The sequence below is a fragment of the Mobula hypostoma genome, chromosome 12 (assembly GCF_963921235.1).
Source record: "Mobula hypostoma chromosome 12, sMobHyp1.1, whole genome shotgun sequence".
In the NCBI taxonomy this organism is placed as follows: Eukaryota; Metazoa; Chordata; class Chondrichthyes; order Myliobatiformes; family Myliobatidae; genus Mobula; species Mobula hypostoma.
The window spans coordinates 71,241,459-71,268,525 of record NC_086108.1 but is presented as its reverse complement, the minus strand read 5'-3'; the positions used below and the strand labels follow the sequence as shown (position 1 = coordinate 71,268,525).

Sequence of the window (27,067 nt, the reverse complement as noted above, 5' to 3'; positions counted from 1 at the left end):
TCCCTCGCCTCGGCCCCGACATGCTGACCTTTTCAAACTGGCCTGGCGCCATCATATTGTTCATGGTGTCGATGTCACCTCCTCAGTGCTTTTTGACCAGACACTGGAGCTATGGCCATTCTAATGATGATCATCACTGCCGGTCCAGCCCAGCTGAGTCCTGTTGCCTATTTCCTTGTTCTACAAGAGACAGGGCATCAAAGAATCATGCAATGCGTTTTCAAGATATTTCATGCATGATTATAATAGCTGATACTGTGTAGAGGTGGTAGGATCAGGCTGAGCAGATTCCAATAATGAGGTGACTGTGAGGGTTTATTACTCAAATAAAGTTTCAAAGTAAATTTATTATCAACATATGTACATAAACCATAAACAACCTTGAGATTCATCTTCTTGCAGGCAACCACAAAACAAAGAAACACAGTAGAATGTACATAAAACCCTTTATACATAAAACAATTTATATTTGTCCCTATTGTATATATAGTCTTTACCTGTAAATACCTTTAATTAAACTGCTAGCAAGATTTTCCAATTCTTCTATTGGTATGTTTCCTGCAAAGGTAGCAATGGATAATTATTCAAACTGGGGACAATCACTGCTGTACCATTGACTCTCTGCTTCAGTACACAGCATAAATAACGTAATTGCATTGGCAGTGGAAAACGCCACTAATCAGTAACCTTACCTGCATTTAGTTACTTGCCAACACCTGGATTTTGTTACTTGCTGTGAAAAAAATAGGACACTCTTCTCCCCTATATCTCTTTTCAAGGACAAATAAACCCATTACACATTTCATACATCCATCACAGAGTGAGGTATGCAGGAGTGGCACATAGAGGGATGACAGGTCATGAGAAGGTGAGAAATGCGGTTTTTGATACTGAGTCAGGCCTACAAGATGAGGCACTTGGTAAAATATGATAAGACTGAACATGGTGAGTGCAGGGTGAAGGACACAATCAGGCAGTGAGCCAAAATGGGGACATTTCACAAATAAGAAAGGTGCAATCATTGCTCTAGGCCTTCCAATAGCCAGCAAGAGACAGATGAACAGATATTTAGGCAGATTATGGAAGGATATAAAAGCAACTGGATAGTTGTTGTTATGCTACTTCTATTTAAACGTACCGTGAGTTAACAGTAAAGAATCATATTCTGGAAGAATTAGAGAACTTTTATTTACAGTGATAAACACACACGTCTTAACCAAGCCACGTGCTGAAACATTCTGGCAATTCCGCGAATGCTCAGTGCTCTGTCCAATCATGTACTGGCACACAATTGCACGTGAGAACACCACAGTTGTGGTTAAATTTCTCCTATATTTACTAAGACTCCCTTTGAGGCGAAACCTTAGATGGGACAGATTGTGGTGAATCTTGAAACAATATGCAGATAATCTTACTTGAGACGGGGCCATTGTATTGGGGAATGAGCCTGGTCAGGTTGATGGAGATTCAGTGAGCGTATTTTGGGAACAGTGATCACTTTCACGTGCTTGGACACGTATTGCCTTAACTTTCACAATACTGTGCAATGACATCCAGAAGAGATTGGATTTGAGGGACAGTTCAGCTCTAAGAGCTGAAGTCATTATGTCACTGACAAAGAATACACAGGACAAACAGATACGATTCCTGCAAGTTTAAATTACAATTTCTAGTCCTAGTTCTCTTAATTTATTTAAAAGATAGAAAAGATTTGGAGATGTTAAATAACATTTATTTTCAAACTCTAAACTGAACTGCTTGCTTCTAAAATACAAAAATGGGCCTATGCAGTCGTTAGCTCCACCATAGATGGCCCCAAGCCCGGCTGCGAAAGGAAGAGAATTGTGCATGGGGCTCGCTACTCCATCTCGTAAAAACCCAGAGCTCCAGAAATGCCAACAGAAGCTCCAAAGACCTCATCCTGCAAGAGAAAGGGTCTTCGATGTTAGGCTACATCTGTGGACAACTTGAAAGACTGGTCCAGGGTAGAGGAATCAGGTGAATTGCTGTCAACAGCCTATGTCCCAATAGGGGTGATTGACAACAACTTATAGAAACATAGAAAATAGGTGGAGTAGGCCATTCGGCCCTTCGAGCCTGCACCGCCATTTATTATGATCATGGCTGATCATCCAACTCAGAACTCCACCCCAGCCTTCCCTCCATACCCCCTGACCCCCGTAGCCACAAGGGCCATATCTAACTCCCTCTTAAATATAGCCAATGAACTGGCCTCAACAGTTTCCTGTGGCAGAGAATTCCACGGATTCACCACTCTCTGTGTGAAGAAGTTTTTCCTAATCTCGGTCCTAAAAGGCTTCCCCTCTATCCTCAAACTGTGACTCCTCGTTCTGGACTTCCCCAACATCGGGAACAATCTTCCTGCATCTAGCCTGTCCAATCCCTTTAGGATCTTATACGTTTCAATCAGATCCCCCCTCAATCTTCTAAATTCCAACGAGTACAAGCCCAATTCATCCAGTCTTTCTTCATATGAAAGTCCTGCCATCCCAGGAATCAATCTGGTGAACCTTCTTTGTACTCCCTCTATGGCAAAGATGTCTTTCCTCAGATTAGGGGACCAAAACTGCACACAATACTCCAGGTGTGGTCTCACCAAGGCCTTGTACAACTGCAGTAGTACCTCCCTGCTCCTGTACTCGAATCCTCTCGCTATAAATGCTAGCATACCATTCGCCTTTTTCACTGCCTGCTGTACCTGCATGCCCACTTTCAATGACTGGTGTATAATGACACCCAGGTCTCGTTGCACCTCCCCTTTTCCTAATCGGCCACCATTCAGATAATAATCTGTTTTCCTATTTTTGCCACCAAAGTGGATAACTTCACATTTATCCACATTAAATTGCATCTGCCATGAATTTGCCCACTCACCCAACCTATCCAAGTCACCCTGCATCCTCTTAGCATCCTTATGTAGTCTTAAAGTATACATTTCTTTATTTAATTCCTCTAATCTTGAAATAAATGTGTTAACTGAATTAAATGAGAGTTGTGCGATTAGGGATCCCTGTATTTGTTTCCAAATAGAAATTCCTGAGGTTGGGGATTTACACCAGTTCATCAAAATATGTTACATCCCTACAGAAACTGTTTGCAATATACAAGTTCCTACTTGCCTTGAATTTTCATTAGCTGAGGTTCAGTCTATGTCAATGATTATAAACCAATACAGTACTTGGACATCTAACTTCAGATATGTAGAAGTTCAGTGTGCAGTAATTCAGACTGTTACCTTGCATTTTTATACTTATACCTTCATTGCCTAATATGGTGCTTGATGTTATCAACAAAACTATGGCATGTATACTTCTTATTAAATCTTACCTTCATCTTACCAAGAAATCATATTTTGCAATGAAACTAGAAAATAATATTTCTTTTAAATTGCTTATATTATATTATATTATTGCTTATATTATATTATTAAATTGCCTATATTATATTAAATCAGGAAATCACCACTTCTCTATCCGCAATCTGCCTGCCCTTATACAATTTATGTACCAATGGCAGGGGCAATGTATATATTGAATGTAATGTATGCACACTTTTGTTATACCTAAATGAAAACAGTCTCTGATTTCAGGAATCCTGCCAGACAATTGAATTGGGCAGCATGCAGCGTTACAGATCCTTTTGAACATTGCTTCAGTCAACTGCTTGAGACATCTAGGTTTACAAATTAATATTGCAAGGCATCTCTGCTGAAGGGTCTCGGCCCAAAACGTCGACTGCACTCTTTTCCATAGATGCTGCCTGGCCTGCTGAGTTCCTCCAGCATTTTGTGTGTGTTGCTTGCATTTCTATGTTGGTCTGAAATGAAGCAGAAGTATAACTACAAAACAATATCTATTGTTGGCCCAGAACCTACAACTGTCATGGTCCCTTCTGGTAAATGTGCCAGTATTGCATATATAATTGCTGATGATGATTTTTGTTGATCTACGTGAAATATTTATTTTTATTTTATTTTTCGATTAAAATATAACGTGTCAAAACTATAGCTGCCTTTACTGTTCACTCTAAGGAGGGTTCTTCCCAAAATACAGGATCTACAGGGATGAATGCTAATTTTCTTAATTAGAAACCATAAAGGAATGTGTTCTGTAAGTGTAGACAGTTGTATTCTGAGGAAAGGACCAGCAGCTTTAAAGCAGAAAAATATTCTCATCACTACAAAATCAATATTGATGGCAACATTCCCATAGGTCAGAGTTTAACCCTATATTTTGGAAGAAAGGCTATCAAGAAGATGATTATCAAATCTTATCAAAAGAATTCCACAGTTGGCTGATCAGAATATTTAAAAATATCTGTTCCTTGCCATTGGTAGGCACTATTGAATTTCATCAACACACCAACACCACAAGGATTGACCCATCAATATCACTAAAATTGATTGGACCAACCACCAACCAGAAATCTCAAGGACCATGCCAGAAAAATAATCAGTTTACTTTTTCCACTCAGCCTAATTGCAAAAATAATGAACCAGAGGGAAAATTTATTATTTAGCTGTGTATAATAGTAACAGGAACAGAAATTGAATCAGTGTCTTCTCTGCTTTACTTATCCATTTACCTTGCATCAAAATACTTCTTATCCTGATTTTCAAAAGAAAAATTATAAGATCTAGCATTCATCTATTCTTCAATACACACTCAAACAGTATAATCTCACATTAGGCCCTTTCCTCCAAGGTGTATATTAGGATTTATTCATTCTTACAGCAAAGTACCAAGTTCAAAGTGTGATTTAGAGAGCAGTTAGCAGTTTTGTTTGCTGCCAGCAAGGCGTCACTGTGTTTCACCAGTGCCATCTTAAACCAGAAGCTACTGATCTAGATGCATCCTTAAGACATATTACACTTGGCAGGCATAATTTCTCTTCTGTATACTGTATCCAAGTGGATACAGCCTTGTCACAACAACATCTTACTCAACGTCAACAAAAGACCTGATTATTGACCACAAGAGGAAGAAACCAAGGATCCATGAGCCAGTCTTCATTACAGGATCGGAGGTGAAGAGGGTCAGAAAGTTTAAATTCTATGGTGTTATCATATTGGAGGATCTGTCCTGGGACCAGCACGTAAGTGCTCTTACAAAGAAGGCACAGCATCACCTTCACTTTCTTAGGTGTGTAATCTAGAGCCTTGACAAGCTTCGATAGATGCACAATGGAGAATATCCTGACTGGTTCCATCACTGACTTGAATGTAAACACCAATGCACAAGAATGGAAAAGCCTACAAAAATTGATGGATACTGCCCAGTCCATCAGAGGAAAAGTCCTCTCCACCACTGAGCGCAACGCCAAGGAGCACCACCACAAGAAGGCAGTGTCCATCAAGGAAGGAGGGACAGGAACCTTAAGTCCAACACCACCAGGTTCAGGAAGTTATTACCCTTCAATCTTCAGGCTCCTGAATTAGCATGGATAACTTCACTCACCTCAACAACCATCTGATTCCACAACCTACAGACTCACCTTCAAGGACTCCACAACTCACGTTCTTGGTATTATTTGTTTATGTGTTTGTTAGTTTATTTGTTTATTTATTTTGTACTTGCAGAGTTTGTCTTCTTTTGCACATTGTTTGTCAGTCTTTCTTTGTGTGTAGTTTTTCATTGCTTTTATTGTATTTCTTTGTTCTATTGTGAATACCAGCAAGAAAATGAATCTCATACATACATCTGATAATATTGAGATATATGTACCTCTTGACAACAAATTTACTTCATTTTTGAACACATCCTTAATAATGGACTCTATCACTTCTTAGCGATATCATTTGCATAGTGATATAACTTAACAATGGACTCTATCACTTCTTATCACTACTCATGTCAGGCAATCTGGTCTACCCATCCTTGTATTCTCTCTCTTTCTCTGCTTTCCTGAATAGTGGGATTTTACTTCGTTTCTTCTAATCTATTAGTTTTTTTTATCAAAAATCTCTTGAATTTGGTAAAAATCAGTATCAATGCAACCACCAGCTCTTCATCCACTTGTTTTAGAAATCAAAGACATAGACCATCAGCTCAACGATATTCATTTTTTTCGAATTCTAACACAATTTCCTTACTGATATTAATTTCGTCTGGTTTCTGAAGGTTAGATTGTTAATTTCCCACTCTGTCAATCCCAGAAATCACGTGTAATCGGCAAAATTAATGGCTTCTTTTGGAATTAATTCCTATTATTTCCTATTCAGTGATACGTAAAGGATCAAACTTTATGTTTATGTTTTACGTTTACTAAATGTTCAATTATTTTTCTTTTGACGTCAGGTATTGTTAATCTGCTGTCGTGCTATTTAACTTCCCGATCTTTCTTAGCTAATTCACACTCTCATTTATTGAAGTTTACGTCTGGTGGTTGGAGACAGAGAAAATGTGATCTTCCAGAAAAATAACCGACCAGACCACTCGACGCAACACATCGATGCAAATGGCAATAAAAACTTATTTTTACAATGGAGAGGTGCATGATCCGAAACAAATAACTGTGTCCAGCTGATTGAAATCACTCTCCTTCTCGGAACCTGACACGGATGCAGCTTTTCTAATCTTATTTTACAATTCCAACAGCCGCATTTTTCCCTCTCAGCGCATTATTCCTCACTTTTCCCACCCTTTATCACTCTTTCCCAAGCATTCCTCTCCACTAACCTCCGCTACTCGGTTGCCTTGAACACGATCACTAAATCCAGCCTTCGTCTGCCATCTACCGGCAACTGATATCACCGTCGCCTTGTGCGCAACACCATAGTGTCCGGCCTGCAACGAACCGACGCTTCAAGAATGTGAAAGAAAGTGTTTCTTTCTCCGGAATGAAAAGGAGAGGGATAGAAAATACAAAATTACATAATTCCAATCAGTTTCACCCACGATGGGAGATTTAAAAATTGTTAAAGCAAACGCTCGCTGCCTAGAACTAGGAAAGGGGGGGTTTGTTGACTCCGGACAGTAGTTGTTGAGGGACCGGGAAAAGTGCTTCCGCTTTGTTAACGGTGGTGGCATGGACCACGGTGGTACGTCCGAGTCGGAATCTGAGTCCCTGTCAGACTTGGAGGGATCGGATTTGTCCGATTTAGAGGTTAGATGGCTTTTGAAACGGGACTTTCGTACATTATAGTAACGGGGTTGGGGTCAGTGGATTTGTTTCGTTGTGAACTGTGGACACGTGCCTGGTTCGAGGAGCTCTGAATAGGCTCGCAGTACAGGCTGTAAATGTTCGCCGTTTGAAGGTGCTCTACTTCTCTGGAACATGATAGAGGGTAATACCGGTAACTGAAGTGGTCAGATATATCATTTTTAGGTGATTACCGAGGAAACAAGGAAAGCGGTGTTATCAGGCGATAACACACACAACACAGTAAAGGAATTCAGCAAATCAAGTAGCATCTACAATGGACGTTTCGGGCTGAAAAGAGGTCAGATTGACTTCAGTTCTGATGAAGGGTCTTGGCCCGAATAAACGTCGACTGTTTATTCTCCATTGATTCTACGTGACGTGCTGAGTTCTTCCAGCATTTTGCGTGTATTGCTCAACGTTACAGCAGCTTCAGAATCTCTCGTGTTTCACGTTAGCGGACGGCATGTTGATACAGAATTGTGTGATCTTCGTCCAATCTGATCGGTTACTTGTTCCATTTCGGAACAGCTGACTTTCCAGGCATTATCAAAACCGTCCAAAAGAAACCCGCCATATTGTTTTCAGGATCACAGTCGGCAAAATCCCTGATGTTGGACTGTGTTAAATGTCTGGACACACTCAGGGAACCTGGGGATGATGCATTCTCACTCTGTTTGGGTTACCTTGAAAACTGTGGCTTTTCTGTTTAAGTAAAATAAAAGGTGATTTGATAGAGGTGTATAATTATGGGTGGCAGATATAGTGGACAACCAGTGCCTTTTTTCCCCAGGCAGGGCAGCAATGGCCAATACCAGAGTCATCCATTTAAAGTGAGAGGAGGAAAGTATAGAGGAGATGTTAGAGTTAGGTTTTTTTGTACAGAGTGATATGTGCCTTAATTGCACCGCCAGGGTTGGTGGAAGTGACTGATACAATTGGGATATTTAAGAGACTCTTAGATAGATATATGGATGTAAGAAAAACAGAGGGCTATGGGCTGTGTAGGGGGGGAGGATTAGATTGTAGAATATGTTTATAGAACGACGCAAATTTTGGGCCAAAGAGCCTGTGCTGTGCTCTACTGCTCTGTGTTCTATCCACTACATGCCAGTCAATCTCAAACATCCAACTTCCAGGCGTGATGTGATAGACCTATGGAATGGCACAATACGAAGCCCCGTCGTTTCTAGGTCCAAAGTGCATTAGTAGCCTGGACATACTTTGTGCTTCTTAAGGCATTTCTGGCATTTCAGGCCAGAGACCATCAGAACTGTTTTCTGCAATTAATAAAAATGCATTGCAAATCTTGGGGCTGAATTTCCGGTGGGACTTTCATACCTCATTGATACAACTTGGAATGAACTCTTTTCAGCTTCTGCTTGAAAAAAAAATTTAAGAATCTAGAATACTTGTTAATGCTCTACCATTAAGCAATCGGACAAGTTTTCTGACTATTGAGATCTATATTTTTCTTGGCACAAAACTGCTAATTTCACATTGCCCTATGAAGAGCAACCAAATAGAATATTACTCTATTTTCAAATAGTTCAAATACTTTTATCGAAAACCTGTTTAAGTTCTTGTGCAGTAAAGAGGATATAATATTCAATAATGGGGGTCACAATTTAAAAATATATATAAATATTTCCTTTTCAACTCAACATGTTTTAAAATTTGCCTGTAATCCATTGGGTGAATTGCTATGTCAGGAAGAAAAATGCTGGAGTTTACACTTCATTTGCATTAAACATGTCACAATGAATGTTTATTTTTCCACAGCTTCAAGAAGCATTTTCCAAGGGTTTCCTCAAGCCTGGTTTGAATGTAGCAGAGGAGGCAGAGAAACAATGTGTCAATAATGTGGTGAGTTTTTAACTTCTAGTGTTAGGCTCCGATTTTCTCGGTGTGCAATATAACATTGATGATCTGCCTTTGCTCTAAGGTAACTGTAGCTGGTGCCATGATCTTCTAACATGTATGTTGAGCACATTAATGGTCCAAAACTGATTATCTTTTGAAAATGCCTTTATTCAGAATAGGCTTGTTGTCAGCGTCAGTGTGTATTGTCCATACATAACTGTTCTTAAGAGACTGAAATGTTAATAAACGTACTTCCACAGTGATGTTGGTAATGGAGTTTAAACATTGAGACCGTTCCTACAGTGATGCAGGAAGATCAGTTTATTCTTCATTCAAGGTATCCAGTGGGGTGAAAGGCAGTTGCTCATGATTCCCTGCAGCTGAAGCCCTTGTCTCATTTGGAGGTTGAAGTTGCAGATTTGGGAGATGCTGTCAAAGTAGCTTGAGGGGGTAATTGGTAGAAGGTGTACAACACGGCCCTTGTGCACCACTCACTGGTGGATGAGGCAATAATGAAGCAAGTTGCTTTATCCTGGTTGATACTGAGTTCCTTTGATGCTGTTGGAACTGTAATTAATGAGGCCAGTGACAAGTGTTCCATCCCACACCTGACTCTGCATTGTAGATGGTGGAAAACTTTTGAATGTATTAAAGGGGTGAAGCATATCCATCCCCTGACCTTTTCATGTATGTAGAACATGGAGAAGTACAGCACAGGAACCCACAATGTTGGGCCAAACCAATTAAATTAGTAATTTAAATGGCCAACTAAACTAATCTTTTCTGCCTACACAATGTCCATATCTTTCCATTTTCCTCACATTCATGTGCCTATTGAAATGTTTCTTAATGGTCCCTCATGTATCTGCCACTACCGCCAACCCAGGCATCAGATTCCAAGCTCCCACCACTCCTATCTCCTTTGAACTTACTCCCTCACCTTAAATGCATGCCCTCTGGCATTAGACATTTCAACCCTGGGAAAAAGATACTGTCTGTCTACTCTATCTCCGCCTCTCATAATCTTAGATTAGATTATGAGGACACGCAGTCCTCTTTTATTGTCATTTAGTAATGCATGCATTAAGAAATGACACAATGTTCCTCCAGAATGATATCACAGAAACACAAGACAAACCAAGGCTTTAAAAAAAACTGACAAAAACCACATAATTATAACATATAGTTACAACAGTGCAAAGCAATACCGTAATTTGATGAAGAACAGACCATGGGCACAGTAAAAAAAAAAGCCTCAAAGTCTCTCGAAAGTCCCATCAGCTCACGCAGACGGTAGAAGGGAGAAACTCTCCCTGCCGTGAGCTTCCAGCGCCGCAAACTTGCCGATGCAGCACCCTGGAAGCACCCGACCACAGCCGACTCTTGAGTCCGTCCGAAAACTTCGAGCCTCCGACACCGAGCACCATCTCTGCCGAGCACTTCGACCCCGACCCCAGCAACAGGCAATAGGCAAAGCCAAGGATTTGGGGCCTTCCCCTCTGGAGATTCTCGATCGCACAGTAGCAGCGGCAGCGAAGCGGGCATTTCAGAAGTGTCTCCAGATGTTCCTCCGTGCTTCTTACGTCTGTCTCCATCAAATCAGAATTGTGCATGCCCCTATTTAACAAATACCGATATCATTTCAGAGCGGCTGCGCGCGCTGCGTCACACCGACATCTTCTCCTCCCCTAATCTTACAAACCTCTATCAGATCCCCTCTCAGCCTCCGCCCCTCCAGAGAAAACAACCAAAGTTTGTCCAACCTTTTGTAAAAGCACATGCCTTTAATCCAGGTAGCGTGCTGGTAAACCTCTTCTACACCTTCATAAACCTCTTCAAGGCCTTTCAAATGTTATTGAGAGTAGTGGGCACTTAGACAGTTGTTGGAGATAGTCATTGCCACTTTGAATGTTGTCTACATGAGGACTCAGACTGCTCATTTGCTGAAGTGTTCCAGTGCGTATGAAAAATGTGCAGTTGTCAGTGAACATGAAGACTGTGGTTTGAGGAAGGTCATTGATGAGGCAGTTGAAGATGGTTAGGCTGAGGATACTGCCCTGAGAAACACCTGCCATGATATCCTGGGGCTGGAATGATTGACTTCGAACAGCCACAATCATCCTCCTTAGCAAGCTCTGACTTGAACCAGTGGTGTATTTTCCCTTTGTCCATTGATTTTGATGAGTTCCTTGATGCCATACATGGTCGAGTACTGGCCTTGACTTCGATTGCTCCAGATTTCCATGTGGCTTGGAGCCAAGTGGTCCTATGGAAAACCCATCTGAGTGTCACTGATCAGGTTATTGGTAACTAGGTGCTGCTAAGTGCTAAGTACATATGTCACCATATACAGCCTTGAGATTCATTTTCTTGTGGGCATACTCATCTGTAGAAAAATAACCATAACAGAAACAATGAAAAACAGCCCAATTTGGGCGGTCAACCAGAAAGCAGAAGACGACAAACTGTGCAAATACAAAAAGAAGGAAGTAATAATAAGTAAGCAATGATCATCGAGAACGTGAGATGAAGAGTCCTTGATGGTACCGTCAATATTGTTTTCCGTCGTTCTGCTGATGATTGAAAGTAGTCAGTGCCCAATAATTACCCAGGTTGTATTTGTTCTGCTTTTTGTGACGAGGATGTACCTGGGCAATGTTCCACTTTGTTAACCAGGTGTCATCCTTGTAACTGTGCTGGAACAATTTGGCCAAAGGTACAGCTAATTCTGGAGCAAATGTCTGTAGTACTACAGGTTTTTTTAAAGGTCTCATAGCTGAAGTCAGTGTTCTCAGCTGTGTCTTAATGCCACATCGTGTTCATCAAATTGGCTGAAGATGATGGAACTCTCAGGAAGAAGCTAGAATGGATCATCCATTTAGTACTTCAGGCTGAAAGTGGCAGTGAGTGCTTCACACGGTCTCCAGCATTGTGGGCCCTGCCATAGCTGAGAAAAGGGATATTCTTGGAGCTGCGAGAAGTAAAGACAGAGGTCCTGGAAGGAGAGGCATGCAAGACAAGTCTTCCATGATACATGTGACAATAATACACCAATTTACCAAATGGATTGCCTTCATATAACTGAGTGTGTTTGCTGGTGGCTTAGTGGTTTAGAGTCGCACACAGGTGCAATCAGGTAAGAATGGTAGATTTTCTCAGGAGGGTTTTCATGGCGATCCAAACATTTTCTTTTCTCATCATTACTAAGCACTTTCTTTAAAAGTTCCTTATTATTAAATGGTTTTAAATCCCACAGCTACTGTGGTGAGGTCTGAACTCTAGTGCCTATCCCACAACATTCAGTTACCATTAAGAAATACCCATGCATCAGCCTTATAAGAGGAATGGATTTCATACGTCATTTGCTTAACCAGACTGATTCTTGAAGCAGGTTGTGCTATATTTCCCTTTACATTACTGCTGTTGGATTTCAAAAGATCTTTTGTAGTGGTCACATAAGTTACTGCTAATAGTTCTGTACACTTTCCCAAACTGCTTGCAACATTCTCCAATAGAATGAAGAAAAAGCACTTTGGCATGCTTGAATTTTGTACAAAATCAAAATAACTGCCACTACAAAATCCCCTGGACCATATTGAGCCAATTTAGACAGTGGAAGTGGGGTTTTAAAGTTTTAATTAGTGGTTAGCAAACTCTTCTACTTAAACTCTATATAGCCCAACATTTCTACATTTATATGCAGATCCCATATGGAAATATGAGATAAAGATGATAAAGGGATTTTTAGTGGATGTAATTAAAGTGTATAGTATGTTCTGATCTTTATTTAACATGTTATCCTTTACTAATTAAAACTAATGCTAAAAATATTTTGTTGGGAGAATTCTTTAATGTGACTGAATGTTTAACCACTTGATCATTACAGTTTGATGCCAGGTATTGGATTCCTTTGAGCCAGAGCCTGGTGGCTGCAGGCATTAAAGAATGGCATGTGCTTTGTCAGTCAGCAACTTTTTGGGTTGAGACCCTGAATGAGGATCGAGTACAGCGGGAGGATGTGTAGGGGTGAGTCGGGCCAATAGGGGTTAAATAAAGTAAGAGATAATGGACAGGTGGATCCAGGTAGGGAAGAGGGAGGGAGTTGGCAGACAGGAGATTGGCCGGGGGGGGGGGGGGGGAGGCACTGGGGGCTGGTAAAAAGAGCAGTTGGAGCCAGTCAGGGTATAATGGTAAAGACAGAGGCTGGAAGGTGATAAGTGGATGCACAAGAGTTACAAGGGCTGAAATCCAAATCGGGGGAGGGTGGGGGGGTGGGGGGCTGATAAAAGAGAAGGCTGAAGGATAGTTTGAACCAGATGGGGGATAAGATGGCCACCAGTTTGTAAAAGTCTGGGGGTGATAGGTGGATGGAACTCTATTGGGGAGGAGAAGAAGTGGGTGATGGTTGGGCTGGAGGTGGTCATCAGGATATTGGTTTATTATTGTCTGAAATACCAAGATAAAGGGAAGAGCTTTGGTTTGCATGCATCCAGTCTGATAATGCCATACATAACTACATCAGGGTAGTAAAAAGATTGCAGAATATGGTGTTGTAGCCACAGAGTGTAGTTCAGATAAGCAAATCAAGTGCAAGGGCCACCAAAAGGTAGATTTGTAGATCGAGTCTTTGGAATATGTGAGGTCCATTCAAGAGTTTGGTAACAGTGAATTGCCAAATTCTGAGACATTCATTTCCACCTTTGTGATGGTAAATCCACAGAAAGAAGTAATTTGCTCTGTCCAGAAGCTGATCTCTTTGGAATTTAACAGAGTCACAGTAAATTAGATGTATTTTTAATAAAGTTGAATGAGCTGAAATGCACATCAGCTTTGACTGATGCAGACCAAAGGATGTTTACTTTGCTTCTGCAAGTGCTTATTATGATCCCATAGTTATTCTGATGGTCATTGCACATATACAAATGCACATATTTGTGAATCTTCAGGTGGGCTTGAAACAATGCTTAGAAGACTTCAAGAAAGACCTGAAGTGGGTGGAGAGACTGGACATGACAAATGGCCCAGCTACTGACATCATAGCAAAGGCTGAAGGGAAAGCTGTGGGGCAGGAAAACTCAAATATTGACCCAGAAGATGACTTTCAGCGTGAAGTGTTCTTGTAGGTATAATGTTTCACACTTAAGCTCTGTTTAATCACTTTTAAGTGTGGCTGCAGTTACTGAATTCCTCTTCATTGAAACATGTTGTTCATACTTTGTTATACAATTCTTAATTGATCGTTCCTCCAGAATACCTCATCAGAGATAGATGTGCAGCATGCAAATTTTGTTGCTTTGTTTACTAAATATTTCTTGAAGTTTTGTTGAATATTTAGAATGTGTATGCATTGCTCCCAATGGTGGCTGCAGTAATGTCAGGGGAGCCATTGCATTATGTTATCACTTCCTAAAGCATCTGGAGTGGTAGCATATTGTATTGCTTCCTTGATGTTCCTACAGTCTTCATTAAGAACAATGCATTTATGAATATTTGAGATTTTTTTTACATGGACTCGTATCTTTTATTTAAGTTCCAAGTAAATTTTTTATTATTAGGGTACATATATGTCACCTTATACAACTCTGATATTTGTTTTCTCGTGAACATACCCAATAAATCCAATAACCATAATAGAATCAATGAAAGACCATGCCCAATAGGACAGACAGCCAGTGTGCAAAAGACAACAAACTGCAAATACAAAAGAAAAGAAAAATAATAGTGATTAGTAAGTAATGAATATCAAGAACATGAAATGAAGAATCATTGAAAGTGAGTCCATAGGTTGTGGGAACAGTTCGATAATGGGGCAAGTGAAGTTATCCCCTCTGGTTCAAGAGACTGATGGTTGAGGGGTAATAGTTATTCCTGAACCTGGTGGTGTGAGTCCTAAAACTCATGTACCACCTTCCTGATAGCAGCGAGAAGAGGTCATGGCCTGGCTGGTGGTGTCCTTGATAATGGATGCTGCTGTCCTGCGACAGCGTTCAGTGTAGATGTGCTTAATGGTGTGATTGACTCGGCCATATCCACTACTTTTTGTAGGATTTTCAGTTCAAGGGCATTGGTGTTTCCACACCAGGCTGTGATGCATTTTTAGATGTTGTGCGGAATCTTCGCAAACTCTTACGGAAGTAGAGGTACTGCCATGCTTTCTTCGTAATTACACTTGCATGCTGGGACCAGGACAAGTCCTTTGAGATGATAGCACCAACGAATGTAAAGTTGCTCACCCTCTCCACTTCTGATCCCCCGGTGAGAACTGAGTCATGGACCTCAGTTTTCTCTTCCTGACGTCAATGATCAGCTCCTTGGTCTTGGAGCACCATTCAGTTTGGCATCATCTAGGTAGTTCTCTGAAATTTATAAGTTTAGATAATTGTTCTATTAGGGTGACTTACTTCATTCAGAATTTTGTTATGATTGCCCCTGAATCCTGATTTGTTTTTAATTATTACTGCATTGCAATATAGTAGAGATAACCAAAATAGATTATAGATTGTTGAATGAAAATATTTCATCAATTTTAGGAATGTTGCTTATTAAAAAAACTGATGAAAGTTGTGAGATGACATTAAGTTAAAGTTGACATTGTTAAAATATCACATTAGAATGAAAAGGACTTCAACTTCAAATTAAATGTGTGATTGCTGTCAAATTGGTATGAATGGAAATTTTTTTTGATCTCTTATGCTTCTTCCTTCCAAATTAATTTTGATAAGATATAATTTATCATGAACTGTTGATTTATTTCTTATAGTTTATAACTTTAGACTTGATTCATTTGTACCAATCTTGATAAAACCATTAGCATCTTTGAAGATAGAAATAGTTAACATTTCGAGTCAGTAACTCTTCAACAGCTTTGGTGAAGGTCATAGACTTGAAAGGGTTAACACCATTTCCTTTCACAGTTGCTGCCTGCCCTGCTGCGTGTGTCCAGCATTTTTAGCTTTCAATTTAAATTTCTAGTTTGGTGATTTTTTTTTTTCTTTTTTTGCTTTACAAAACAAACATGCCTTTTCAGTACAGTTACCCCACAGCAAAGTGGCAGAGTCCTTTATACTTTTTTGTAATTTCACCTGTTTAGTTATCGACAGGCACAAGCAACTGCATTGAGTGCATTGCCTCGATTACAGCGACTGAAAATTGCAACAAAAAGACCAAGTGACTATTTTGCTGAGATGGCCAAGTCAGACCAACAAATGCAGAAGGCAAGTGCTAATGATCTTAGGCTAATAGATCTTTGCTTATTGGAAACATTTTGTATTAACAGATAATTGAAGGTTAAATGGATTTTGTATAGGACGCTATTTTACAATTTCATAATAAACACAGTGTTAATAATTAAGCAATATTTTCTACAATTTTATATGTTATCTATGGTTCCAGCCTTTTAACAAAAATGCATAGCTAACGGTGACAAACTTGCTTAGGGTGTGCTTTTTGTCGTTCTTAAACAATTGAAGCTTGCATAAACCCTGATTGGTTGTGATGAGGATGCTGAGACCTCGAGACAATATAGACCAGTTGAATGAGTGGATAAATACCAGATGCAGGGTAAATATAAATTTTGTACTTGGGTAGCAAAAAGAAAGTTAGGTAATTAATTGGGAAATGTTGATACACAGATGTTTGTCAATCAATCACAAATCCCATACAAGCATGTATATACTGTAAGTGGGTGATAAGGTGAGTGGTATGTTGCCCTTCACTGAAAGAGGTTTTGGGTGAACAAGCAAGGACAACTTGCTATAATAATATGCCTTTGTACAGTTTGGCCTCCTTATTCAAAAAAAAGGTATGCCATATATTATGTATAATGTACCTTAAAACTTTCAGACTGATTCCTTAGGTTAGCAAGAGTGCCATGTGAGGAGATATTGGTTGACTTGTAGCCTCAGAATTACACCAATTAAATACATCCAGGTATTTATGTTACGTCTGATTGTCTCACTGCTTGCAGCATACAAACATGTTTCAGGAGTCATTCCATTTCCTAAGTACATAATTTAGTACTGCATTAACAGTTAGTTCATTACCAGAGGTGCTGTTTTTCAGCAATTGTAGTTATCTATTCACCAACAATACCAAAAAAAAATGCTTATTTAGCTGGTTGCTTGCAGAATGTTCGTCTGCATGTCACTAGGTCAAATTTCAGCTACTCCACTGTGAGCCCATTGGTCTAAATCTTAAAATTTTCCTCTTTTTTTAGATTCGAGAAAAAATGTTATCAAAGCAGATGGCAATGGAAAAGTCTGAAAAGGCTAAGCAGCTCAGAGCATTACGAAAATATGGAAAAAAGGTATTTATTTTTTGTGCATGAACATCCGAGGTTCAACGTTGTGGTTGATTTATCTTTCATTAAAAATAATGCAAATATGGTTAGGGCCTTTTTCTTAAATAGACAGGTTCTGTCCAGTGATAAAATTCAGCAGTCCTTACAACATATTTTCAGAAGTAATGATATATAATTTTAATGTTGTAGTGTTTTTTTTAAGCCAGTGAAATTGTAGGGCAAGAAAAGTCATTGTTGATTTCTTTATTTAAGCTTAATTATGGGGGCTATGTGGGGATATCTGTTAGGATTTTGAAAAGCACTGAAAGAATTTTTCTACTGTTGTGAAAGTGTAAGATTGAAGGAAATAACCCTAAAATGATTGCTAGGCCAATCAATAGAATTAGAAGGGAGGTCTTCAAATATGGTGGTAAAATGTAGAGCTCTCGCCTACATGTTTAGATAAATGTTAACTCATCTTTTTTTTTGAATCCCAGTATGTTATATTTTGTTACAATAAGTGAATATTGAGCTGTGTGGCTGGAGAATAAAGGTACAGATCAACTACGAATGTAAAAGTGGTACCAATGGCATTTAAGTTTCAACCGAATAATGAACTTAGGATGGTTGTTGCACTTTCCTGTTTAACCTGCAGGGAAAAAATAAATTGTTTCTTTGTCAGAGAAGTGTCAGATTAGAAGGCCACCTCAATGAAATGACTCCTTTGAATCTATAATTACTTTGGGAAGAGCCAAGTGAATTTCATTTAGCTATCCATTTCTTAAATTGGAGATATTTTGTCAGGTGTTATACCCTTGTGCCAATGGTATAGCATTTAGTTGTTGGTTTATTCAATGCAGTTAGTTGTTTTCCCAGAGATTGGTATCAAGATCTAGAGAGCATAGGTTTAAGGTGAGTGGGGAAAGATTTCAGAGGAACTTGAAGGGCAACTTTTTTTACACAAAGGATGGCATCTATATGGAATCAACTGCCAGAGAAAGCAGCTGAAGCAAATTTTAAACAACAGTTGAACAGGTACTTGAATTCGAAAGGTTTAGGTTATGGGCTCTCTTGGTTGGGCCAAAGGGCCTGTTTCCATACTGTATGACAGTGTGAGCAGGCAAAATGGCTGTTCCAGGCCTGCATGATATCTTGTCATGTGACATTCTCCAAACTAAAAATGGCTATCAATAATTTCTTGAATCAGAGCATTTATTGTAGTTCTCCATTTGAAGCACTGGTCTTTGCTTCACCATTGTCCTCCAAGTCCATGAAATGTATTTGGTGATATTTCTATGTGTTCTAAAGTGGTTAGGCTGACTTTCTCATGTAATGCCACTTGAAAATGAATAAAGCATAGTGATTTTTTTTTCGTCTCTAACTTAAGTTACTTCTTTACTGATTGTTTCATGGAATACTGCAAAAGTATATCATCAAGGAATTCAGTTCATTAAGGATTTATTTTGGGTCTCTCTTGATAAAGGCCCACCCCCAAGGAAAAAAAATCTGGCCAAATCCTTGTTAAATTTTTTTTTTAAGTGTACAATTTTCCCTTTTCTCCAGGCATGGGTAGTTCTGATGCTTGAAGCTAACGTTTAGGAGGAAATAATGAAACATCTGGATAGAAGTGGCTCCATCAGGCAGACACAGCATGGATTCAGGAAGGGCAGATCCTGTTTGAACAACCTATTGGAGAATATAATGAGCTCGTTGGATAGAGGAGAGAAGTTGGAGGTTGTAAACTTTCCAGGAGGCATTCCATAATGTACTGCATAAAAGACCCATCTATAGGATAAGGGTGCATGGAGTGTAATGTATTAGCATGAATACAGGATTGGTTATCCAATGCAAGGCAGAGAGTTGGAATAGACACAAGAGTTACTGCAGATGCTGGAAATCCAGAACAATATACACAATGTGCTGGAGCAGGTCAGCAGGTTGTGCAGCATGGGAATGAACAGTCCATGTTTCGGACCAAGTACCTTCATCAGAGACTTGGAATAAATAGGTCTTTCTCTACTTGGCAACCAGTGTTGAGCAGAGTGCGACAGAGCTCATTGCTGTGCCCATAACTGTTCATGATGTACATTAACGATTTAGAAGAGAGAATCAGGTATAGCGTATCTAAGTTTTTTCCTGACATTAAATTGAGTGCAAAAGTAAACTTCAGGGGATGCAGTGAGTCTTGAGAGAGAGATGGATAGGCTAAGTAAGTGGGCAAGGGTCTGGCAGATGGAGTACAATGTTGGTAAATGCTAGGTCATCCACATTGAATGTAAAAATTTAAGGTCAGATTGTTATTTAAATGTGGAAAGATTGTAGCGTGTGGTTTTGCAGAGAGACTTGGGAATACTTGTGCATGCATCACAAAAGGTTGATTTTTCAGGTGCAACAGATTATCAAGTAAGAAAATAGAATGATGGCCTTCATTGCTAGAGGGATTGAATTCTAGATCAGGGAGGTGATGGTACAACTTTATCAGGTCATGGTGAGGCCGTGCTTGGAGTACAACCTGCGGGGTTCTGTCTCCTTACCTGAGAAAGATAGACTGGCTTTGGTGGTGGTGCAGAGGAGGGTCGTCGGGTTGTTTCTGGAGATGAAGGGTCACCTGGGACTGTCTTGCTGGGAATTCAGAAGAATAAGAAGGGATCTTACAGAAATACAGTGGATTCTGGTTAATTACAGCAGACACTTGTCTAGGTAACTCTTTTTTATAAAAAAAAAAGCAAAATGTACTGGTCCTGATGTGTCCCACTGAAGCAGAATCCACTGTTTTTGAAAGGAACAGAGGCAAGAAAGTTGTTTCCACTGGTAGGTGAGACTAGAACTAAGGGACATAGCCTCCAGATTTATGGGAGTAGATTTAGGACAGAGATGAGTAACTGTTTTTCGCAGAGTAGTAAATCTGAGGAATTCTCTGCACAGGGAAACAGTAAAGGCTACTTTATTAAATATTTGAGACATAATTAGATTTTTGGCACTGTAAGGGAATTATGGTGATGGGGGACAGGCAGGTTGGTAGAGCTGAGTCTACAGCCAGATATCCCAGATCTTACTGAATGACAGAGCAGGCGGCACAAGCCAATGGCCTACTCCTCCTCTTGTTCCAGCTCCTATTTCTCATGCTTCTTTTCAACATCATTAAGGCAGCAGCCTTAGATGTTTTTCAGTTCAAGTAACAATTCTTAATAGGTGACCAGAAGCAGTATTTTGTGCACACTTCCAGAAAATAGGATGTAACCTGAACTTGACCTTCCCAACATTCATTTAAGTATACTTAGTTACAGATGAGGGGCCACAAAGGCAATTTGCAACTTGTCAGTGAATTCTATTCTCTTATCAATAGGTTCAAGTAGAAGTTATACAGAAGCGCCAAAAGGAAAAGAAAGCCATGATGACCGCAGTGAAAAAGTACCAGAAAGGTTGGGGTTGTTTTCTTGCACTTACATGACAGAATAACCAAAGATTTTTTTCAATTTCAATACTTTTACTCTTTTCAATTGCTTGGATTTTAGTGAAAACAAACTAGATATACATTGAGGTGGTTTTTATTTTCTAGTTTATTCGCAAATGCAGAAGTACAAGTAAAAGTTTTTTTCTCTCTCTCTGATTTTCTTTGATCTTCAGGACTTTCTGATAAACTAGATTTCCTTGAGGGCGATAAGGCTTCTTCAACAGGAAAGAAAGAAGGTGGTGGAGGATATGCACAGCAGAAAAAGAAGTAAGATTAGATCAATGAGAAAAGTACATTTGTGTTCCTAGTTGTATTCCTCAATTACCAATGACATAATCAAAAACGATAGTGGGTAACCATTAATGTTAAACAGTTTTTTAAAAAAAAAGGATTTTCTAACAGATGGTAATGCAAAAACTAAAAGGCAAAGCTGAAGGTACAAGAACAGCACCTGAGGGAAAACGTTAATAACGTCCAAAACTGTAAAAAGTTGATAATTCAAATACAAGGCAAAGGAAGTGAAGTGAGGTGAGGGTTGGAACAGAAATGGTGCAAAACCAGAAATATTAATTAGGAACAAAAAATTATGCTAAAATAATATAGGACAGCAAGCAGCAAAATGGAAATTCAATACGTGTAAATGATAGTTGAACAGCTGCTGTGTGAAGAAATAAAAGCAGAAGTTATTATCTAACATTGTTCAGCCCAGTGTCAAGACTGCAAGGTTGTATTAATGAGGCTGTTTCCTGAGATCCCATCAGGTTTTATTAGAACAAAATAGAAGGCTATGAACATCAATTATTAAAGGTGTGAGCTAGATGATTAAAATAGCAGATAACTGGAAGCTCGGATTCATTCCTGTGGACCATACAGAGCAGCTTGCAAAACAGTTTAATGCCATTTTTAAAACTGAAAGTACATGGAAAATGCTATTTCACTACAAGTTAAACAGGCAGGAGAAAAGTGTCACCGTCAGAGACCAGTCATAAAAGTCTATTTGATTTGAGTTGCTTTCCTCTGTGTATAGTGCTTGGTATGGCACATTGTATATGAGGTGTGGTGCAACAATTGGTCTCCAATTTAAGATTGTTTTGGCATCATGGTGCTAGGACCATTTTGTCTCAATTTTTAGACATAAATAGTGATTGAATCTTACCAAAAGAAACCTAAACTCTGGTGACTTGTATTTACCTGAGTATTATGATAATACTTCATACATCTCTGTAAATTAGTTCTGAATTTATCAGAGTAAGATAACGTAAGTAGATTTTTATTGACTAAGATTTTAGGACTTAGAAAAACATTTGTTGAGGACCAATTGTGTTTTTTTCCAATCCAGAATAAATGCAAAAAGGAAATATAAAAATGAAAAGTTTGGTTTTGGAGGAAGGAAAAAGGGCCTAAAGAGGAACACCAAAGAAAGCTACGATGATGTCTCCAGCTTCAAAGCAAAAATTGCACATTCAAAAAATGATCGCTTTGGAAAAGGAGGAAAGAAACATGCTAATGTGAGTTTTTCTTTATTCATGCAATTCTTTAAGGATGAGTTGACCATTTATGAAACAGCACCATTTTAGTCTCAAAATGCCCAGAAACTCATGAATATTCTCCTTGAAAGTCTACTTTCCTCTGCCATTGTGCTTAAATTAATTTTGCTTCAGGCTAATTGGAAGAATATAGAAGAGTAAATTTAGACAGGATTTGCAGATGTGAGAAAGGAATTTAGTGACAATGGTGGAATATGAGGATGGCTAAATGGGTTGTAAGAGGATACTGCTTGAAATCAGACCATAGAAAATCTACTCTTGTAAGGATGGGCCATAGCTAAGGTACTAAATAATTTACATTTGTTTTTCCAAGGAAGACAATGTTGCAAGAGTATCTGCAAAGGGATATGTTGAAATACCAAATTTTTAAAAATCAATGGACTTATTAGAAGGCTTGCTGTGCTTATTGACTAAGTGAGTCCTGGAGATTCACCTGGAGTTGCTGAGTGAATTAAGAATGACAATTGCAGAAGCATTGCCATAAACTTCCAAAGGTGTGTCAATGTAAGTGGAGCTCCCTGGGGATCGAAAATGCAATTTTTGTTTTGTGAATGAGGTTTAATAGAATAGACCCAGCTTCAGCAGTTTAACCTCTGCTGAATTACTGCTTTTGAATGGGGAAACGTTTCAGAAGTAATAATTGAGTTCAGAATTAGCAGCCTCCTGGACAAATTTTGATGGATGAAAGCATGAAAGGTTATTTAATTAATTTGTTAAAAGTTTTAAAGTAATGAGGTTGGTTCGGAATGCAGTTGATATTGTGGGCTCTTCGAAGGTGAAAGAGCGACACATTATAGGCTTGTCACTGAGACTGAACCCCATGGAATTAAATCTGTAGAGCAGTATGGATGGAAAGTTGGTTAAGTAGTGAGAACAACCAATTTCATAGAGTCGTACAGCACAGAACCAGGCCCTGTGGGACTTTTGACTCCATACCTACATTAATCCCAATCTTATTGTCCACATACTGATCAACATCTTCCCCATTTTCTCACCCCCACACGCACATACGTGCTTGGATGCAGTTGGCAAATTATAGTGGCCAGTAAACCTACCAACTTTTAAAAAAAACAGAAACACCCGAAGGAGACCTCAGCAGTCAATTAGAGAATGGTCAAACTCCGCTAAGGCGGCACCCGATAAAGCCCAGGATGTTGGAGCTGTAAGGCAGTGGCTCTACTATCTGCCATTTTGCCATTCACAATGCACGTTCATGACTGTAGACTTAGGTGTGCAGTATGCAATTTCCAAATTTGCAGATAGCATAACATTTGGAAGCATGCTGTACTTTTGAGAAGGATTATGCTCAACCCTTTAGGGAAAAATATAGGCAAGCTCTTGGAATTGGCAGGTGTGTCACACAGAAAAGTATTGAATGTCTGCAAGAAGAAAGAATTCACAGAATATAAATTGTAGGGCCTGATTCTTAAAAAAAAAAGAAGAGATCTGGGAGTACACGTATATAAGTCATTAAAGTTGTAGAGCAGGTTGAAAAAGAATAGAAGATCCTGGATTTTATAGGCATAAAGGTGTTGAAGTTTGAAGTTCAATCCCGACATCTTTCAAGGAGTTTGTACTTCCTCCCCGTGGAAAGCGTGCGTTCTCTCTGGGTGCTCCAGTTTTCTCCCACAGTCCAAAGACATGTCAATTAGTAGATTAATTGGTTGTTGTAAATTGTCCTGTGGCTAAACTAGGGTCAAAACCTGGAGTTGGTAGCAGCACAGCCCAAGTGGACTGGAAGGGCCTATTCTGTGCTGTATCTCTAAAGAAAGAAAGAATAATAGGTAGAAAGCAGCAATGAATTGTTAATAAACACAAATTCTGCAGATACTGGAAATCCAGATTAACATACACAAAATGCTAGAGAACTCAGCAGGTCAGGCAACAACCTTGGAAATATACAGTTTGGGCCGGCTGGTGGCGCAACGACATTGGCGCCGGACCTGGGAGCGGAGGTTTCCGGGTTCGAAACTAGTCGGGTCCGCTCCTGAGTACACTTTCCATCCGTGCCGGGTTGAGTGTTGAGATTGCAACTCGACCTCGTAAAAATAAAAGGGAAAATACTGCGAAAGTGTTTGTGAGGAGTGGCGCTCCACACAGTCTGTCTCTCGCTCTGCGCCATGAAAAAGACATCATCGCGGATGCACGCACGGACACGCATAGACTCACACGCACGCAGGTACACGCCAAAGAAAGAAGGAAATAAACAGTTGACGCTATGTACCAAAACCCTTTTCAGGACTATTAATGATTGTTAATACTGATTCAGCCACAGCTAGGGTATTGTCCAGTTCTAGGCATCACACTTTTAAGAAAGACATGAAGGGCTGAGAGAGCATACAGAAGGGATTCACTAGAATGATTCGAGGATGATGGGACTGTACTGATACGGACAAGGTGGAGAAGCTAGGGTTATTTAATTTGGATCAGCAAATTAAGAAAGTGGATCAGAGAGAGATAGTTTGGTAAATGTGACAAAAGAAATGAAGTAAACAAAAGGTAAATGGCAGAGGGAATTTTTTTATGCAGCAGTTGATTGGAATCTGTAATACACTACAAAGGGAAGGCTGGTTGATTTTGCAATGAGAGCAATTTAACAACTGGTTGCAATGCTGCAGTGATTTTTTGAAGTATTACCATTTTTCCTGTTGAATTTTAAAGAAAAATGTTTGGGGAAGACCAACTGTGGCACTACCATGGACTCCTTCCTTGTTTTTTTGCACTAATTTTCTTCACAATTTTCTTATACAATTTATGTGTCATTGTGTTGCTGCCAGAATCTACATGCCTGTGACTCTGCAGCTGTAGGTAGGTTTTTCATTGTTCTTGTATCTCACTGCACTTGTGCAGATGGCAACAAACTCTGACCTGGATGTTGGAGGAGGAAGAGGCTGTACTTTATGCTTGATTATTCGCACCATGGGAACAATCTGAATCCCAAATGTTTGCCCTCCAATGGAGGAACAGAAAAATAGTCTACAAAGGTGTATTTGTAAGATCTTCATCATCTTCAGTGCTTTTGTTTAATTTATGTCCTTGTATTTTTTGCTCTTTTGGGAGAAAGAGAAGAATGTTCAAAACTTAATGATTTAAAATGCTAATTTCTGCTATTTGTTCACAGAAGCGGCCTGGCAAAAGGAATCGACAGAAGATGAAAAACAGGTCACGAAAGTAAACTGAAGATGGATATATTTTCATGTCTAGTTTTCCCGCAGTGTGGGATTTAATGAACTTGGCTTTTTTCATTTGTATATGTACATTGATGCTTACCTAAGGACATTGACACCAACAGAAATAAATTCTACTTTTGAATAAAAAGACTTTGGATTTGGTTAGAATCAAGGTCCTAAAAATCATTATTAACTACAAACCAAAATACGTTTATAATAACTGTAAATTGTGATGAGATGACTTTTAGCTTAAAGGTAAATTGCACCATTTAGTTACTTATTGCTAGATTAATTTGATTAATTTCCAAAATTTAATAAATGAAAGATTAATGATTTACTAATGTTTGATCCTGTATATCTATAGCCATGGAGCATTTGAACAATAGAAAATTAAATCAATTCAATTTGTCTTGCACAACAACGCATTTCAACCTTATTAGATGTATTTAATGATTTATGCTTGAATCGTGAAACACTGTTACTACGACAATTTACATTTGGCAAATTTAAATCTCACTGTCAACACTTTTGTATAAAATCAAATACTATTCTGGTTGACTGTAAGGTAACTAGAAAATATTGCAATAGTATTGGTTTTACTCTATTGCAATTGATGCCACATTTCCACAATTTGTGCATCAATTTGGTTGAACAAGAACAGTATCCATGATGGTGTCATCTTGGGGTGACTGTTCAAGTCATAGGATATTAGTGGCTTTAATTTCTATTCTCCTCAAGACTGTTTGGAAGAAACCCTTTTGCTAATGAAGGTCCTGACAGAAGGCTAAGTCTTTATGCTAATTACTAAAAGTTCTGGAAGTGCTATTAGAAAGGTAAGAATTTGCCATGCAGGAAAAAATAATATTGAAACATTTCTCCTGCCACAGAAGGTAATACTCTTAAACAGGAGTGCATGTAAATTATGCTTTTTAGAGGGGTTTTTGTGATGCTGTGGCAAAATCAGCTTGCTGATTATTAACTCCATTAAAACTCTCCCAACTGTTAATCACATGGGGGAAAACGTCATGTGTTAGGTCAGTTAATCTAAATGGAAAGGAAATTTGGTTTAGCCAATGACTTATTCACTGTTAATTTTAGAAGATCATGTCTTTTTGTCAAGTGTGGTGAATTTGAGAGTTGTGAAAGTACCAAAGTTTGTTTGAATCTGGATCTCTAAGCAAAGATGTTTCCCCAAAAATAATTTTTCTGAATTTGCAAATATAATACAGTATAGCCCCATACTCTAGAAGACATTCCACTTATGCTATTTACATTACACTTCTTTACATGTGCTGTTATACTTATTCAGACCCCTGTGTGCAGTGGTGAGGGGCCTTAAACTGGTCTTTCCCCTTAGAGCATTTGTGTTACCTACACAGACTTTGTGTGTAAATTAGCATGCAGTTCTGGACTTTGAAATGTGTCAATCTGTAACAGTTATCAACTCCTTGGTACTGGAAGCAGAGTGGGTCTGATGGAGCAAATCCCTATGTTCCATAGCTTTTTTGGGATGAACCTTGACAAAAGCCACTGCATTTCCTTCCGGATCCTGGAACGTGAACATTTCCAGTTTGGATACAAGTCTCAATCTCCC

The 27,067-nt window shown here is 39.2% G+C and overlaps 1 protein-coding gene across 1 annotated transcript; it reads left to right on the top strand.

The window, feature by feature from the left end:
* The first annotated feature begins 7,017 nt into the window (after positions 1-7,017).
* ebna1bp2 (EBNA1 binding protein 2) lies at positions 7,018-25,906 on the top strand. The gene is made up of 9 exons (XM_063064985.1): positions 7,018-7,125; positions 8,944-9,027; positions 13,971-14,143; positions 16,115-16,238; positions 17,240-17,329; positions 20,649-20,724; positions 20,930-21,023; positions 22,096-22,264; positions 25,425-25,906. Exons 1-9 carry the CDS (start codon positions 7,048-7,050, stop codon positions 25,476-25,478), a joined length of 942 nt encoding a protein of 313 aa, XP_062921055.1. The 5' UTR covers positions 7,018-7,047; the 3' UTR covers positions 25,479-25,906.
* The last annotated feature ends 1,161 nt before the right edge of the window (positions 25,907-27,067 follow it).